Raw genomic sequence first — 16,283 nt, forward strand, 5'->3', positions numbered from 1 at the left:
CCACAAGCCTGACTCCACAGGGCTGGCCTTGGCCTTAGCCTTAGGGGGACCTGGGCTGCTGGCCACGCACTGGAGAGTCGTCCTGTTGGGGCAGCAGCATCTGATGACTGCGTTCTTCACGATGGAATGCATACTTTCTGATGCCCACATTCCTTAAGCTTAACTCTATTCAAGACCAATTAGAATCAGCTTGGGAGGATGATCTGCAGCCTCCAAAACAACTTCCCACCCAAGCAATTATTTCTCCAACCCAGATTTGAGTACCTGCTATGTGCTAGGCACCAGGAATACCAATCGTGCAGGGCAGGTGTGGTCCCTGCCCAGAGATTACAGTCCCTTCACAGCATCCCTTCTGGGGAGGCACCTGACCTCACTTGAACGCCTCTGGGGTCAAGGAGCTCACTACTTTTCTTCAGGGTAGTCAGTATCTTTGTGCTCAGCTGTAAGCACAAGGAAACTGTTCTTTTCTCTCAGCCTCTTGAGCCCCGCCCTGGGAGTAGAATTTCTGCCTTGGGTAGGGAGACAGGGCCCTGGACTCTTGCTCTGGCCCCCAGGAGTGTACCACGTGGAAATGGCTGAGCAGGAAGCTCAGAGCTGAGTCCAGAGGGTGGTCTCCAGCAGGGCGCTGCACAAGAGAACAGGGAGTGGGGTCATCAGATTCCAGGAAGGATTTTGCATCCCAGCATGAGGGACTCTAAGGATGAAAAGTGCTAATGGAGAGGTTTTTAGTAAATCGGGTGAGAAGGAAAGAGAAGGTGAGAGTGATCATTGTAATTATTCACATTGTAATTCTTCGGATTATTCAGATTGCTGTGATGGCTGGCACTTCTAGCCATGTGTGCTGGGCTCTGCTGGTACTTCTGTCATTAGCCCCTCTAGTCGGGGGCCACTCCTTGACGCAGAACACAGAAACGGAGAAGGAAACTGAGACTCCAGGACACAGAAAGGGAGCAGAGAGAGGGGACTCGGGCAGGAGGGTAAAGCGCAGGTGGCCACAGTGCCCACCCGTCAGCTGACCTTGCTGACTCCCCACCACCTCAGGAGCAGGAGGGGCAGAACTTCGTTTTAGCTTGAGATCACTGTGGCCAGAGAGGTGGGCTGAGTTGCCCAAGCTCCCAGGGCTAGCCCACCATAGAACGAGACCAGAACCCAGGGGTCAGGAGGCAAGGGTAAAGAAGCAGCCTGTCCTTCAGGTCCCTGGGCCCAGATCCCACAAGAGCAGTGATGGGCATGGGGTGGAGCAGCCAGCGCAGAGCCTGCAACCCTTCTCCCAGGGCTGGGGTCAGCCCAAGAGGTGTAAGATGGATCCCTGCCTGATGCCCACCATCTGGCAGCTGCAAGAGCAGCAATCAAAATAACTGGAAACCCCACTTCCCCATTTCCAAACCCCCATTCTCAGCCTTGGCAGCCAGCCGAACCCATGGTCTTTCAGAGGGCCTGGCTTCCCCAGAGCCTTGTTGTGTGGGTGCCCCTGTGGGTCTACTCATCTGTCCCTCGGAGTCTTTGTTCAGATCAGAGCATGAAGCTCAGTCTTCTCCTTGTGGTCTTTTGTGAGTGCTAGGAGGGGTGGGGCTGTGGGCCTGCAGAGAGAAGACCCCATTCTATGCCAGGAGCTAGCGAGGGTTTTGTGTTTGTGCTTTTGTTTAATCCTCTCAGCAACCTACCTGTGAGCAAGTTGTTACTCTCCCCATCTCACAGATGAGGAGTTGAGGCTCACGTTAAGTAATCCACCCAGGGTCACACAGCTAGTTACTGGCAGAGCCAAATGTGAGCATGTAGGACTCTGTGACCATCAGGAGTGCCTCCTCTTCTCTCCCTATGGCCCTGGGTGCTCCTCCTCTGCCCCTTGCCCACAGTTATCACCCCTTTCTCTCCCTGGCTCCCTCTGGGTCCTCAGCTCCAAGATCTACATGGCTGACCTGGAATCCGCACTGCACTACATCCTCCGGATAGAAGTGGGCAAGTTCTCCGTCCTGGAGGGGCAGCGCCTGGTGGCCCTGAAAAAGTTCATGGCAGTGCTGGCCAAGGTGAGCGGGGCCCTGGGGCCCCTCATTCCAAAGCTCCACATGGGACCCGTGTGCATCCCTGCAGGCCGGTGCTGTGCCCTCCTGGAGGAGTCAGCCTGGCCCCTTCCTCTGGAGCTCGTGGTTGGGTTCGGATCTTTGGACCCACCAGCTGTCGCAGTCCACCGTGGGCTGCTGCCCTGCGGCCCCAGTCACGCGCCCCCCAGCCCCCTGGGACAGCCCCCTTCCCCTGTGCAGGGAGGTAGGTGGGACATGGCGCCAGATGCCCGGGGGGTATTCCCACCTGCACACATCTGCCTGCCTGAGTCCTCTGCCTCAGGCCGAGCCTGGAGCGTGGCCTCTCACTCCCCGTCGTGATCACTGGGAAAGGAGAAGCTGTGGATGCTGCAGTGAAGGCTTCTCTGAGTCTCTTCTTTCCCCTCTCAGACTCAGAGTCAGAGGGAGCTCCCTGGCCTCAGCCATGCATTCCTCACTCCTCTGTAGTTTCCTGCCAGCGTGGCTCCTCCGCATTAGTAGCCATGCTTACGCATTAGTAGCCATGCTTACGTGCAGCTCCTGCTTACGCAGGACCCGATATGTGTCAGGCATTTAATCCTCTCAGTCTCGCTTCAGGGTGGCTAGTACTACCCCCCTTAGGAGGTGCAGGTTACCCAAGAGACCTGCCTTAGGCCTCCCGGGAGGAGGTGTCATGGCCAGGGTTTGAACTGAGGTTCCAAGTTCAGTCCCCTGGAGGAGGAAATGACAACCCACTCCAGTAGTCTTGCCTGGAGAATCCCACAGACAGAGGAGCCTGGCAGACTATAGTCCACAGGGTCGCAAAGAATTGGACATGCCTGAGCAACTAAGCACAGCACAGCTAATCTAAGCTGGCTTCCCTGATGGCTCAGATGGTAAAGAATCCGCCTGCCAATACAAGAGACCATGGTTTTACCCCTGGGTTGGGAGGATCCCCTGGAGGAGGAAATGGAAACCTACTCCAGCATTCTTGCCTGGAGAAATCCCATGGACAGAGGAGTCTGGTGGGCTACAGTCCATGGGGTTGCAAAGAGTTGGATACGACTGAACGACTAACACACACATACACACCTCCAGGCATGCACACACACACACACACACACACACACAAACCTCTCCAGGTTTAGAGCTGGGCCCTTTCTCTGCCATGCTCCTTACACACACACACCCTCTCCAGGTTTAGAGCTAGGCCCTTTCTCTGCCATGCTCCTTACACACACACACCACACACCCACACCCACACACACACACACATACACACCCTTTCCAGGTTTAGAGCTGGCCCTTTCTCTGCCATGCTCCTTCCTCATCTCTGAAGACGAGATGCCGGCTGCCTCCTCTCTCTGCACCTGCCGCCTCCTCCCTCCCCACACCCTTCTCTGTGGCTCTAGGCCCCCTGCCAGCGCTGCCCTACTTAAATCCCAAGGCTCTGGCTGCCCAGGATGCTGAGTCAGATGCGGCTCCATCCCCTTCAGAGGCTGACTGCTGACTCAGCCGCCCTCGCCCTGGGGGCAGGTCTGAGCCCCTCCTTCTGGCGCAGGTCTGGGGCAGCTGGGGCTCCCTCTGGGGGTGGTCTGCACCTCTCCCTCGGGAACTGCTGCCTTCCTAGCCCCTTGTCCTGCCTCACCAGTCCTGACCTCCTGGTCCACTTGGCTTAGTGACGGGCAGGTGTGGTTACACCGAGGACCCTGGGAGGTGGTGAGTGCTCGCCATTCCAATCTCAGCCGAGACAGCCTTCGGCCCCTCTCACGTGTCCCATGCAGACAGGGCCCCTGTTCTTCAGCCCCATCTGATAATAGAGCCTTTCCCCACCGGCCCTGTGAGCTGCTTGGTTCTCAAGTGGCTGAGGCCCGGGGTGGCTGGCCCAGAGAATCAGGAGAGGGGAAGAATCCTGGAGTAGTTCTGTAGGCTGTCTTCCTGCTCGACACATGAGGAGGGGCAGCCAGGAAGCTGGGAGGGACCCCCTCACCCCACAGGCCAGTCCTCTCTGAAGGACTCCTCCCAGGGGGGCTGTCAACTGAGTGCTGCTTGTGTCTCTCAGCTGGACTCAGAGCTGGTTTTGGTTTGCGCCCCCGACCCCGTATGAGGAAAAAGAACTCGACCCAGGAAAGTCCTGACCAGGCAGAGGCTTAAGTGCTGCCCACCGAGCTTCTGCCCTCAGCAGTGCTGGAACTGAGTTTGGGGTGAAGTCCTCCCTGCTGGAAGACACGCCCCTCAGAGAGGAGAGGGCTGGCCCTGGGGCAGAGGCAGACTCGAGGTAGGAGCCGTGGGCCAGAGGGCACAGGCTTGGAGGCCTCTGAGCCGAGCAGCACAGCCCTTGAGACTGTAGAGACTTCTGGCCGTACCCTTGTTGTGTGGTTGCTTCTTCCTGAGTAGCAGTAATAGGAGCAGCTACTCATTTGAAAAGACCCTGATGTTGGGAAAGATTGAGGGCAGGAGGAGAAGGGGGTGACAGAGGATGAGATGGTTGGATGGCATCACTGACTCAATGGAGGTGAGTTTGAGTAGACTCCGGGAGTTGGTGATGGACAGGGAGGCCTGGTGTGCTGTGGTCCATGGGGTCGCGAAGAGTCAGACACAACTGAGTGGAGTGAACTGAACTGAACCATTCCTTGAGGGGCTTCCCAGATGGTGCTAGTGGTAAAGAATCCACCTGCCAAGGCAGGAGATGCAAGAGACTCAGGTCTCTGCATTGGGAAGATTCCCTTGGAGTAGGAAATGGCCACCCACTACCAGTATTCTTGCCTGGAAAATTCCATGGACAGAGCAGCCTGATGGGCTACAGTCTGTGGGGTCACAAAGAGTCAGACATGACAGAGCGCGCGCACACACACCCCATTCCTTGACCTCTGACAAGGTGTCAGACTCTGAAGAGTGCTCCTTTGTGTTTTAGCTTATCTGTATTTCTCAGAACAAAACCCCACAGGTGGGTTCTAGCATCGTCGCATCACATGCATGTCTGAGCTAACCGTCACCCTTTCCCACTGCATGCCTGGGGCGCCGAAGAAAGTCTGGGGGGCATAGAGCTCCCTCCGCCTGCTCAGCCTCAGGGACCTGTCAGCTGTGGGTCTGCCCTGTGGCCCAGCAGGGAATCTCCCTGCTCCCTCACGGAAGCGGCTGGCAGGACTGGCCACTAGGTGGCATGTGGTCACCACAGTTTCCCTGCTCCCAGCACAGGGTGACTCCCTGTGGTCCAGAGCCCCTTAATTCATCCTTCCTCCTGACACCGTGGCCTTAGAGGGCGTCATCTTTCCTAATCAGGACAGCGGGTGAAGGTCAGTGAGGAAACGCTGACTTGAAGCTATAAATTTGTGTTGAGAACCCAGAGGCCAGTGTGAGCTGACCAAGAGGCAGCGTGTCAAAGCACAGGATTCTTTCTGGCCATTTCTCCCGCTGGGGGACAGTGTCCTGCCCGGAGGTTTGATAAGAACACGCCATGACTCCCTCAGAAGACTGGATCCCTTGGCATGTTTTTCTGTTTAGGGATCATTCCTGTCTTCAGCTTCCTTCTTCTTACAAATGTTTCTCTGTGCTCTTGTCCCCCAGGTTTCTCTATATTGTCCTTCTGACCTTCTTGATGATTTTTCTGACCTGCTCTGCTACTGCAGCCCCCTCTCTCCTTCCCCCACCCCCGGTATGCTCGTGCATGTGCTCATGAGTGCACACACACACACACACAACACATCCATCCTCCTCCCTGGAGTCCTTGTGGTTTTAAAGTGCTGATACTAATCAGATTTGAGTTGACTTATCTTCAGAGTAGCGTTTCCTGCTCCTCAGAGACTACGGGGAATTCCCATCAAGATTTGGATCTCGGCTCTGGCCCCTGTGCTGCCTGGTCGCCACTGGCAGCCCGTGGAATACAAATGAAAGGCCATTTGCCAGCCCAGCCCAGCTGGTCAGTTCACTAATCAGCTGCTGTATCAGAAGATTACCTGAACAGAGGCCCGTGTGGCACAGGGGTCCCAGCCGCCCTGGGCAGTGACACAGGTGCTCGGCCTTCCCCCCAGTGGGCGTGTGGTCAGGGGTCAGAGCCCCAGCCTGCAGCCTGGAGTAGGGGCAGCCTTGAGGGCCCAGCCCCACTGAGCACCTCTGCCCAGCCCTCTGCCTCACCTTCCGGTGTCCCAGGGCAAAGGTAGTGAGTGAGGAGCCCACATTTGGGTGTTTTTTTTTTCTCTCCTCACATTTGGGTCTTAGAATGTTTTCCTGGTGCTTTTGGAACATTCCAGAACATACCTGAGCCCCCTTCCGCCCACCCCCACTACCCTCCCCAGGGGAACCCCCGGCGAATTGCTTCTCACTCTCCACTTATCGCTTCCATAGTATTTCCGTGGCCGGCCCTTAGTCCAGAACTTCCTGCACTCCATGAACGACTGGCTCAAGAAGCAGCAGAGAAAGAAAATTCCATACGGTTTCTTTAAAAATGCGCTGGACAGCAGGAAGGAGGTGAGTCTGGGAGACAAAGAAGCTCTCCTCCATGTTCCATATCTATGGGAGCAGAAGGGTCCACCTTGTCCCCTCTGACCTCCTCACCAATCCGCATTTAGGAAGGAGGCTGTAGTCTTGGTTGAGTCCTTGTGTTGGTCACGAGTGAACCGCCATCTGTTGAGCGCTCTCTCTCCAGACCTCACTTAATCCTTACAACATTAGTAGAAGGCAGATACTGTTCCCATTGGGCAGATGAAGAAGCAGAGGTCAAGTAACTCTGTGTGTGTCTAAGGCCACACAGCCAGTAAGTAGTTAAGCTGGGCTTTAGAGCTGGTTGTGAGATGTCCCTGGTGGGAGAGCTTTTTAACCACAGCCCTCTGTTGCCTGCCGGGCTCCTCAGCACAGCTTCTCTCCAGGGGCGCTTTCTGGGCTCCTGCTGTCACTGCTGTTTGCACAGGTGGGCACGTCAGCCAGCAGAGGTGCAGAACTTCACAGACGTGTGTGTGTGTGTGTGTGTGTGTGTGTGTGTGTGTGTGTGTGTGGGGGGGGGGGGGGAAGCCTGAAGGAACCTTAGAGATGAACCGCTCATTCTGCAGAGGGGGAGGTTGAGGCTAGAGGAGGGACATGACTTGGGCTGTGTCACCGTCTCTCAGCCCTCCTGCTCGTTTGATGGGTGTCACCAGCGGAAGGGAAACGCCCACCTCAAGGCGATAGACTGAAAAAGGGACCGTTTGTGTCAGGGCTGCGTGCAGAACTGGAGTCTCCTGCAAGCTGCTCTCCCCACTCCCCACGCAACTCCTGTTTCTTCTCTGCACATGCATTCACGCTCCTGTGTGTCCCGTAGGGCACTGTGATCGCGGAGAAGGTGAACTGGGTGGGCTGCCAGGGGAGTGAGCCGCATTTCCGGGGCTTTCCCTGCTCCCTGTGGGTCCTCTTCCACTTCTTGACTGTGCAGGCAGCTCAGGAAGGTGTAGACCATCCTCAGGAAAGAGGTGAGTGGAGGCCCGGGCACCCGCTGTGCCTCAGCCCACCCCATCCCGCCCTCTGCTGGCGCCCTGCTGCAGGCCTGAACTTAGGGGAGTCCGCGTTTGCAGCTGGGGACACATGACCAGTGTGGACCCAGAGCAGGAGGGCCTAGAGGCCACTCTGTCCTGCCACTCCGTCTTGCTCATGGCCCCCGGGGTGGTGCCTCACAAACTCAGGGGTGTGAGGCTGCTCCCTGGCTTTCTCGAAGCTACAAGCTTGCTTTATTTTTATTCTTCATGAAAGAGATCTAGTTCTGTTTTTTATATTCCTGTAAAGAAAAAAATCTATGTCTTCTTCACAATGTATGCAGCTAATACCATGGACTCTGAACAACTTCACTGTATTTCTCCCTGAAAAAATCATTTTCCAGGGGAAGCTGGGGAAACCTTGCCCCCTTTGCCCTGTTTTGTCCCCAAACCATGCAACTGCTGTCCGTCACTCACCCTGCCTCTCAGCCACACGAAACGACTGCATGGGTGGGCACCCAGTTCAGCCCCCGTTCCCTGAGGCACCAGGCTCACTCCAGGCCCTGGCCCAGCCTGGAGGACGCAAAGGTGGGAGAGATGTGCCCTGCCGCCAGTGGACTGTGAAGCAGGTGGGCACAGGGCTGACGGGCCATGTGCCAGGGCCCAGGGGCAACGGGGAAAGGAGGATGCGCGGGGGTGGGGGAGTGAGGGAGTGCTCCATGATGTTGGGAAGAGCAGGAGGAGGTCAGTGAGGGGGAAGACGGACCGGAGTCCTGGAGGGAGGAGATGGCCTGTGCAGAGACAGAGGGAACTGGAGGAGTGGCCAGGCATGCGGACAGTCAGCCGGTCTGTCAGCCACGATTTACAGAGCGTCTCTGAAGAGCCAGGCCCCACGCTAGGGGTCAGGTATAGCAGTGCTTGCAGCAAGACATCCCTGCCTCGAGGGGACAATATTCCAGTGGCAGGAGACAGACAGTAAACACACGGATAGATCACTTCAGGTGTGATGGTGAGTCTGTGAGGAAGACAGAGCCCGTGGTGGGGTGAAGGGCTGGGGAGGGGTTGCGTGTTCAGACGGGCTGGCTGGCTGGGGGAGGCTCCTCTGAGGAGGGGCCCAGTGCTGAGACCTGATTGGGGAGAGGGAAGCAGTGGTGGGATGGTTGGAACAGGAGCCCCCCGGGGCCGCCTGAATCTGCTCAGGCCGCCACAACGAGCTGCCACACACTGGGCCTTAAACAACAGAAACGTGTCTTCTCACATTCTGGAAGCTGGAAGTCCATGATGAAGGCGTTGGCAGGGTGGGTTCCACGGAGGCCTCTCCTTGGTTTTGTAGATGGCCGTCGTCTCCCTGGGTCGTCACATGGTCCTCCCTCTGGGTGTTCCTGGCTGTGTCCAAATGTCCCCTTCTTACAAGGACACCAGTCATATTGCAACAGGATACACCCCGGTGACCTCATTCTCACTTAATCACCTTTTTAAAGATGCTGTGTCCAAATACAGTCACATTCTGAAGGACTGGCATTAGGACTACAGCATAAAAACGTTAGAGGACGCAGTTCAGCCCGTAACACAGGTCAAGGACTGGAAAGAGCAGGAAACAAGTCAGGCGGTTTGCAGCCCCAGAGTGGGCCAGGAGGGGGCTGCAGGAGAGGAGGTGGGCACTTGGAGGTCCTGGGGAGGGAGGGAATTGGATTTCAGTCCCTGCATTATGAGAATCTACCGGAGACCATTGGCAGGGGAGGGATGTACACGATCGATGCTTTAGAGAGATGACTGGGTGGAGGGTGTGCTAGAGCAGGGCAAGGTGGAAGCAGGGCAGCCAGTTAGGACATTGTAGAACTTGTCCCGGAGAGGCGGTGGCAGCTCGCACTGGGGTTGTTAGGTGAGCACGTGTAAGAAGGGCAGATTTGGGTATGTTTTAAAGGCAGAGCTGATATGACTCAATGAGGAATTGGATAAAGAATGTGCAGGATGAAGGACTTTGGTCGGACCCTGGACTTGGGCCTGAACGTCTGTTGGATGATGGTTCTGTGAGCCGAGAAATGGGAAGGCTCGGGGGTGGTAGTAGATGGGGAGAGGGCACACATAACCGTGTGCAGCTGTGGAATCTGTGAATGGAGATGCAGACAGTCAGCCCGCAGTTCTGGGCCGAGGTCCATGACAGAGACACAAATCTTGTCGTCGTCAGCATGTAGATGGTAGTTAAGACCTGGGGACTGGATGAGTGCATTAGGGGGTGGGCAGAGAAGAGTGCAAATAGGCCTGAGTTCTGGGGCATTCAGCTTCCAGACCTCTGCTCGGTGGAGAGCAGGGGCCAGCAAAGGAGACTGAGAAAGAGCTGCTGTTGCAATTTCAAGAAGGCCCCCAACATAAAGAGTATCAAGAGAGAGGACCCAGCTGAGTGGATGCTGCTGTGCTGGGGGAGGTGGTACCAAGGGAGGACCTCACCGGCAAGAGCTGTTTCAGGGTTTAGTGGAGAGAAAGGCCTGGGTGGATTGGGCTGAAGAGAGAAGAGCCGGGGAGAAGTTGGAGGTACTGGGGGAGTGATTGGGGTATGACCCCGGTCAGAGAGAAATTTCTTTATTGTAGTTATTTTTTCCTGTCGGAAGGAGCTCATACAAGGAGGAAATGGATGATGCCATAGCAAATGAAAATATGGACAGGAGTGAAATCTTGGAGGAGGCAAGAGGGGTGAGGTATAGAGCATGAGGGCAGGCAAAAGGAGCGCTGGGGGTGGACGCAGGAGCTGAGGGGACTGAGGCGGTGAGAGGCAAGGCACACCTTGGTGTGGACACCGAAGTTGCTAAAACCAAGGGCCCAGGGAGTGGTGGTGAGCAGGACAGAGAGCAGGGTGCTACTGTCCCAGTGGGCAGAGGGGTGGGACTAGGAGACGGGCTTTTAAAGGGCTGGGGGTTCACTGCAGGAAGGAGACAGAGTCTGCATGCAGCCAGCAGCAGGAAGGGTGCTTCCACCACCTCCAGCCCTGAGGTGTGTGGAGTGTGGAAGACAAAGGGGTTCAAGAAGGGCGGGCTTGAGGGAGCAGTTGTATCTTCAGGGAGGAGCCCATGTCGGAGCAAGAAGAGGCTCAGAGCCTGTGATGTTGCCAGTCCAGAGAGCCCAGTGGGAGGGCATGAGGGGGCTGAGGAGAGATGGAGACAAATTAGGGGATGTGCAGAGCCAGATCAGGATGGGCTCTGGGTGTTGTAGTGCCCAAGGGAGGAGACACAATGGAGAGCAGGTCACGACAGGAAGCCTGAAGCAGGAGGGGCAGGGTAGGGACCCACAGGTCTGGTGGTGGGCGCTCCAGCCCCTGCTTAACTCTCCAGCCACATCTCTAAGAGCCTGAGTGTCCTGATGATGAGTTTGGACTCTATCCTAAGTGTCAGGAAGTGATGAGGGCCTGGATAAGAGTCAGACAAGGGAGACTGAGGTTTAAGAGTCTGGGGTGGGGGATGGAGTCAGAGCTGTGACCACCCCTGGAAGGTGAAGTAGGCGAAGAGACCAGTCCCCGCATCAGTTGGGCCCAGTGTGTGTGCCCTATGCAGAGGAGGCCGTGGTGGGCCTGTGATGGGGCTGGTGGTAGGGTCGGCAGGGCCAAGCAACCTGCAGGGCCCCCGGTGACTGACATCTCCTCTTCCCTGTAGCCAAGGCCCAGGAAGTCCTCCAAGCCATCCGGGGCTACGTCCGCTTCTTCTTCGGCTGCCGAGAGTGCGCTGGCCACTTTGAGCAGATGGCCTCTGGCTCCATGCACCGGGTGGGGAGTCTGAACAGCGCCGTCCTTTGGTTCTGGTCCAGCCACAACAAGGTCAACGCTCGCCTCGCAGGTAAGGAAGGGCCATCTCCAAGGCCAGAGTCACCTGCAGAGGGAGGGTGAGGTGGGGGAACTTGGGAGTCTTGGACCAGAGGCAGGAGACGGGACCCTGACTGTCCCCCTAGGTAACACTCCATGTTGTTGCTTAACACCCAGAGCCCCTTCACGGGCTCTCCCAGCCCTGCTGATGTACGCCAGCATCACTAGACCTATTTTCTAGATGAGGAGACTGAGGTTTCGGCACCCTGAGATCCTGGGCCTCCAATGCCGTTGCTCTCTCTCTGCCCAACACCATGGCCACTCCCTCTGGCCCGCTGGGGTCCCTTTTCCTGGCTTCCCTGTTCTGCTTCCTGGCTATTGACCCCTTTCTCAAACCAATAAAGAGAAAAGAGCTGGGTTTTTCCACCCCCCTGGGAGGGGTCTAATGATAAAATGTGCTTGAGAAGAAAAACCTTCCTGGAAGCCAAGGACCGATTCTCACAGGACGAGGCCTTGTCTTCTGCGTTTCCCTTGTTTATAGTGTTTTCTATTCCCCCGTGTTAAGGAGTCTGATGGGTCCCACAGACAAAAGCATTAAACTCCAGGGGTGACCAGCAGCCATCTGTGGATGGAAGCCTGGGCTGCTCTGCGGGGAGAGAGAAAGTGCGATTGGCTGGGACAGACCTCCCAGGAGTGGGAGGCGGGGGAGAAGGCCTAGGGCAGGCCGAGGTTAAAGGAGCCAGTGGAGCAGGTGGCGTGCAGGCGGCTGCCCTTGTCTGCATCTCCTGGGGCCTCCTGGTGGACTTCTAAAGGAGACACGTGCCATCTCTCCTCCCACTCCTTCTCTCCCTGCCCCTGCCCCGCCCCTGCCACCAAAAGCTCATCTGAGCCTCCAGCCTTGTGTGACCTGCAGGCTCCCAGCTTTCCCGGGGGCCCAGATGCTGCTGGAGGGCCAGGAAGTCAGTGCCCTTACTCTCTCTAGGACTGCCCTTTTGGATCAGCCAGTAATAATAATGAGCAGGTGCAAATGGAGTGCTCACTTTGCAAGGTCTGCTCGCTATCACTTCTCACTGAACCCTTGGAATCTCCGTGTTGCTCCCTCCCCAAAAATAACCCTTCTGATTTTACAATTCTGATTTTTACATCACTTGCTGCTGCTGCTTCATTCTGCCCAACCACTTTTTTTTTCCCCCATAAAACCTTTAGTAGAGGTGCCTCCTCCAAGAGAGATGGGCTGATTGCCATTCCCCAGGTGACGCTGGGCATGGGGCCGGTGGCAGGTCCTCTGGGGCTCAGCCTGGGGCTCTGCCCACAGAGCTGGCCCCGCTTGGGGTTCCAGCAGCCTGGCAGGAAAGGCAACTTCCTGTCTCTCTCCTGAGTGTCCTTTCCCCGATCCAGGCGCCCAGCCCTTGGGACCCACCTGAGGAGGAAATTTCACTGTGCTGTGTTGAGTCGCCCAGTCGTGTCTGACTCTTTGCAACCCTATGGGACTGTAGTCCACCAGGCTCCTCTGTCCATGGGGATTTTCCAGGCAGAAATACTGGAGTGGGTTGCCATGCCCTCTTCCAGGGGGTCTTCCCAACCCAGGGATCAAACCCAGGTCTCCCGCATTGCAGGCAGATTCTTTACTATCTGAGCCACCAGGGAAGCCCAAGAATACTGGAGTAGGTAGCCTATCCCTTCTCCAGGGGATCTTCCTGACCTAGGAATCAAACCTAGGGCTCTCCTGCATTGCAGAAGGATTCTTTACCAGCTGAGCTACCAAGGAAGCCCAGAGTTCCACTACCCGCTACCTACCCTAGAGGGCTGCAGGGGGTGCAGGAGAAGCCTCAAAACTACCATGTGCCTTGAACTCTTGCTTTAAAAACATTACAAAAAGAATGTATCTTTACTCATGTGAAATATGGGAACTTTCAGAAAAATGCAAAGAGGGTTAATGCTAATGGACCTACCAAAGCCTGCCAGACAGATCATTCTGTGTCTTCTCGCCCTTTCCCTTGTCTGGTCCAGGGGTACAAACCAGCAGCGAAGGTGACAGAGACAGTGGGTTGACACGGGGAAGTGGCTGGGGGAGAAACTGTGGCGTGGCGGGGGTGAGGAGGAACCGCCTTGTCCAGACGGGCACTACTGTGGGCTCCGCTATGGGCCAGGCCCTGTGCTAGGCCTGTTATCTGCCCTCTTGCATGCATATCCTTTCCCGGGGCAGCAGTGCCCCCTTTGTGCAGATGAGGGAGCTGGCATCGTGAATGGAAGGGTGAGATCTGGGTTTCTGGGTGTCCAGCGTGTCACAGGCAGTCTGTATGTGTGCTTCTCTCCCCAGGTGCCCCCAGCGAGGACCCCCAGTTCCCCAAGGTGCAGTGGCCACCCCGCGAGCTCTGTTCCGCCTGCCACAATGAACTCCGGGGCACGCCTGTGTGGGACCTGGACAACATCCTCAAGTTCTTGAAGACCCACTTCTCCCCAAGCAACATCGTCCTAGACTTTCCTTCAGCTGGGCCGGGCCCCTGGAGGGGTGCAGAGAGGATGGCAGTCATCCCAAAACAGGTGGAGCTGGAGCTGGCAACCGGAAATGTTACCCTGGCCCCTGAGAAGGCTGAGATCCCGGTGGGCTCAGGGATAAAGGCCCCTGGAGGCACCATCTCAGTGGCGGGACTTGGGGCAAATCACCCCAAGATGCAGGCTGGCCTTGGTGCGGCCACAGACGAGCCAGACCCGGGAGCTCCTGAGCACATAGTGGAGCTTCACAGGGATAAGTCAAAGCAACCAGAGAGGGAGCAGCGCTTGAGCAGGAGAGACACAGGAGCCGTGTTGTTGGCTGAGTTCCTGGCTGGGAGGAACCTCCCTGGAGGCCCTTCAGAGCTGGGCCGAGTGGGCCGCAGCTCCCAGCAGCTGGCGGGCATCCCTGACAGGGAGCCCGAGGCTGGGGCCGGGCAGGGCCAGGGCCAGTGGCTGCAGATGCTGGGCGGGAACTTCTCCCACCTAGACATTAGCCTCTGCGTGGGGCTCTACTCCCTGTCCTTCATGGGCCTGCTGGCCGTGTACACCTACTTCCGGGCCAGGATAAGGGCTCTGAAGGGCTATGCCAGCCTCCCCACCGCCTGAACTGTCCAACTCGGGATGGGGGCAGGATAGGAAGCTGCTGTCCACGGGCTCTTCCAGCCCTCTCTGCCTCCCTCCCCTTGCTCCTTGGCCGGGGACACCCAGCAAAACCAGTTGCTGAAGTGAAACCTCCCTGGGGCTTCAGGAAAGGGATGGTCCACAGATAGGGAGACGTGCAGAGGGCCTGGGTTCATCTGCCAGCACAGGCAAGGGCAGCCTTGGGCAGCGGGGTCGGGAGGCTCCGTCCCCAGCCTCTCAGCGCCAAATTCCTCTTTTTCAGCTTATTTGAAGTCCTGCCTCATTCTCCCCGAAGCTTCAGTGTTTCCCGCTTGGTGTTGGCCCTAAACTGGGGCTGATGAGGCTGCAGTGTCCAAGGCTTCCCCTCTCCAGAGGAGGGGGCCCCGGGACTGGAGTGGACCCCCTCCCTGCTTCCCGGGACTCCGTCCATCCTGCTGCAAAGAGCCCTTTGCGCCAGAGAAGGAAGGACTGCCTGTGGCCCTCTGTGCCTGCCCATCCTCCAGCCCCTCAGAACCCCCGCCCCAACCCCCGGGTGGGGTTTGGCTTTGGAAGGGGTCCTGGAAGCTTCTGGAAGTCCTGTTGTTCTCCCAGGTGAGGTCTTTGGGAGGAGAGCCTCTGGCTGGCTCCCTTCCCAAACCTTGGGTACAGGAGGAACACAGGCTGGAGCCGGTGTGTGACGGTACCGGGCTGGGGTGTGGGGTTTACGGAGGGCTATCTGGTCTCTAGTGCCTTAGCTGTGAGAGGGCCAGTGAAGCCTTTGCTCTGAATGTGCTTTCTGCATTGGGCTCAACCCAATTGGGCTCAAACCGCATTGGGTCTTCTGTCTTTTGATTTTAGTCTCCAAAATAGATGCTAATCTATGATTGTGGGGGGAGCCAAAGCGAGGAGAGTGCCGTTCCTCTCGAGGGTCACCTCCCATCGTGTAGAGGTTAAAAGGGTCAGAGGGGAGGGTGATGCTATCCGCAGGCTCGATTCCCACTCCCCTCCACTGTTAGCAGGGGCTGTGGAATAAATTATTTTGTTAAGGCAAGCACCGGTGTGTTCTTTAACTTGCTACTAGCATCCAGGTCTGGATTGCTGTTGTTGTTTACTCACTCAATCGTGTCCAACTCTTGTGACCCCATGGACTGTAGCCCATCAGTCTCCTCTGTCTGTGGGATTTCCCAGGCAAGAATACTGGAGTGGGTTGCCATTTCCCCCTCCAAGGGATCTTCCCGACCCCAGGGATCAAACTCGTGTCTCTTGCATTGGCAGGCACATTCTTTACCGCTGGGCCACCCAGGGAAGCCTGTCCACATCTGGAGAGAATATGCAAAACCCAGCCTCATCTGGGATCCAGTCACCTCACGGGGGATCAAGGGGCCTTGTCACAGCCTCTCACTCCTGGACGGGCCGTCCCCCACTGCCCACAGAGCTCTCTGTGCCCGGAGCCCCTCCATGCCACCTCCTCCCCACCCTCCTAGGGAGCCCCTGGCTGGGTGCTCTCAGCCCTGCTCCAGGAACATTGGCTTGCACCTGCCTGGCCCTCCTCAGCCAGGTGGCCTACATCTCCGCTGTCCCTGGAGGAAGGAGAGAGGGCTTGTTTGTGAAAGCCGGCCTGGACTGGCTGCTCAGCAGGGAGGAGTCAGCCAGATTAGAGAGGCTGCCCCTAATCCGGCCTGCTGGGTTTTACAAGGATCAGAGCCGCTGATAATGAACCTCATTAAGGGGGAGCAGGAGCCTCAATCCGATTTGGGGTTTTCTCTTTGACATCTTCCTCTGCTCAGATGGCCTCGGCATCGGGCAGAGCAGGTGGGATGTCAGGCCTGCTCCTCTGCTAGGGCAGCCGGGTGGGGAGGGGTTGGCCCCCCTTCCCTGCTTTGATAGCCCTGGGTCACCTCTTTAGCTGCCTGACTGCACGAGTGGATGGCGGCTTGG

At 57.0% G+C, this 16,283-nt stretch overlaps 1 protein-coding gene across 1 annotated transcript in view; it reads left to right on the plus strand.

The window, feature by feature from the left end:
- QSOX1 (quiescin Q6 sulfhydryl oxidase 1) overlaps window positions 1–15,396 on the plus strand; it is a 52,668-nt gene extending 37,272 nt beyond the window's left edge. The window contains exons 11-15 of the mRNA XM_010850254.1: window positions 1,898–2,027; window positions 6,363–6,485; window positions 7,312–7,459; window positions 11,104–11,283; window positions 13,570–15,396. Of these exons, the coding sequence (XP_010848556.1) occupies window positions 1,898–2,027; window positions 6,363–6,485; window positions 7,312–7,459; window positions 11,104–11,283; window positions 13,570–14,351 (1,363 nt within the window). The 3' untranslated portion in view covers window positions 14,352–15,396. The remainder of the gene's footprint in view (window positions 1–1,897; window positions 2,028–6,362; window positions 6,486–7,311; window positions 7,460–11,103; window positions 11,284–13,569) is intronic.
- The last annotated feature ends 887 nt before the right edge of the window (window positions 15,397–16,283 follow it).

The sequence above is a fragment of the Bison bison genome, unplaced genomic scaffold (assembly GCF_000754665.1).
Source record: "Bison bison bison isolate TAMUID 2011002044 unplaced genomic scaffold, Bison_UMD1.0 scf7180017864289, whole genome shotgun sequence".
NCBI classification, from domain to species: Eukaryota; Metazoa; Chordata; class Mammalia; order Artiodactyla; family Bovidae; genus Bison; species Bison bison.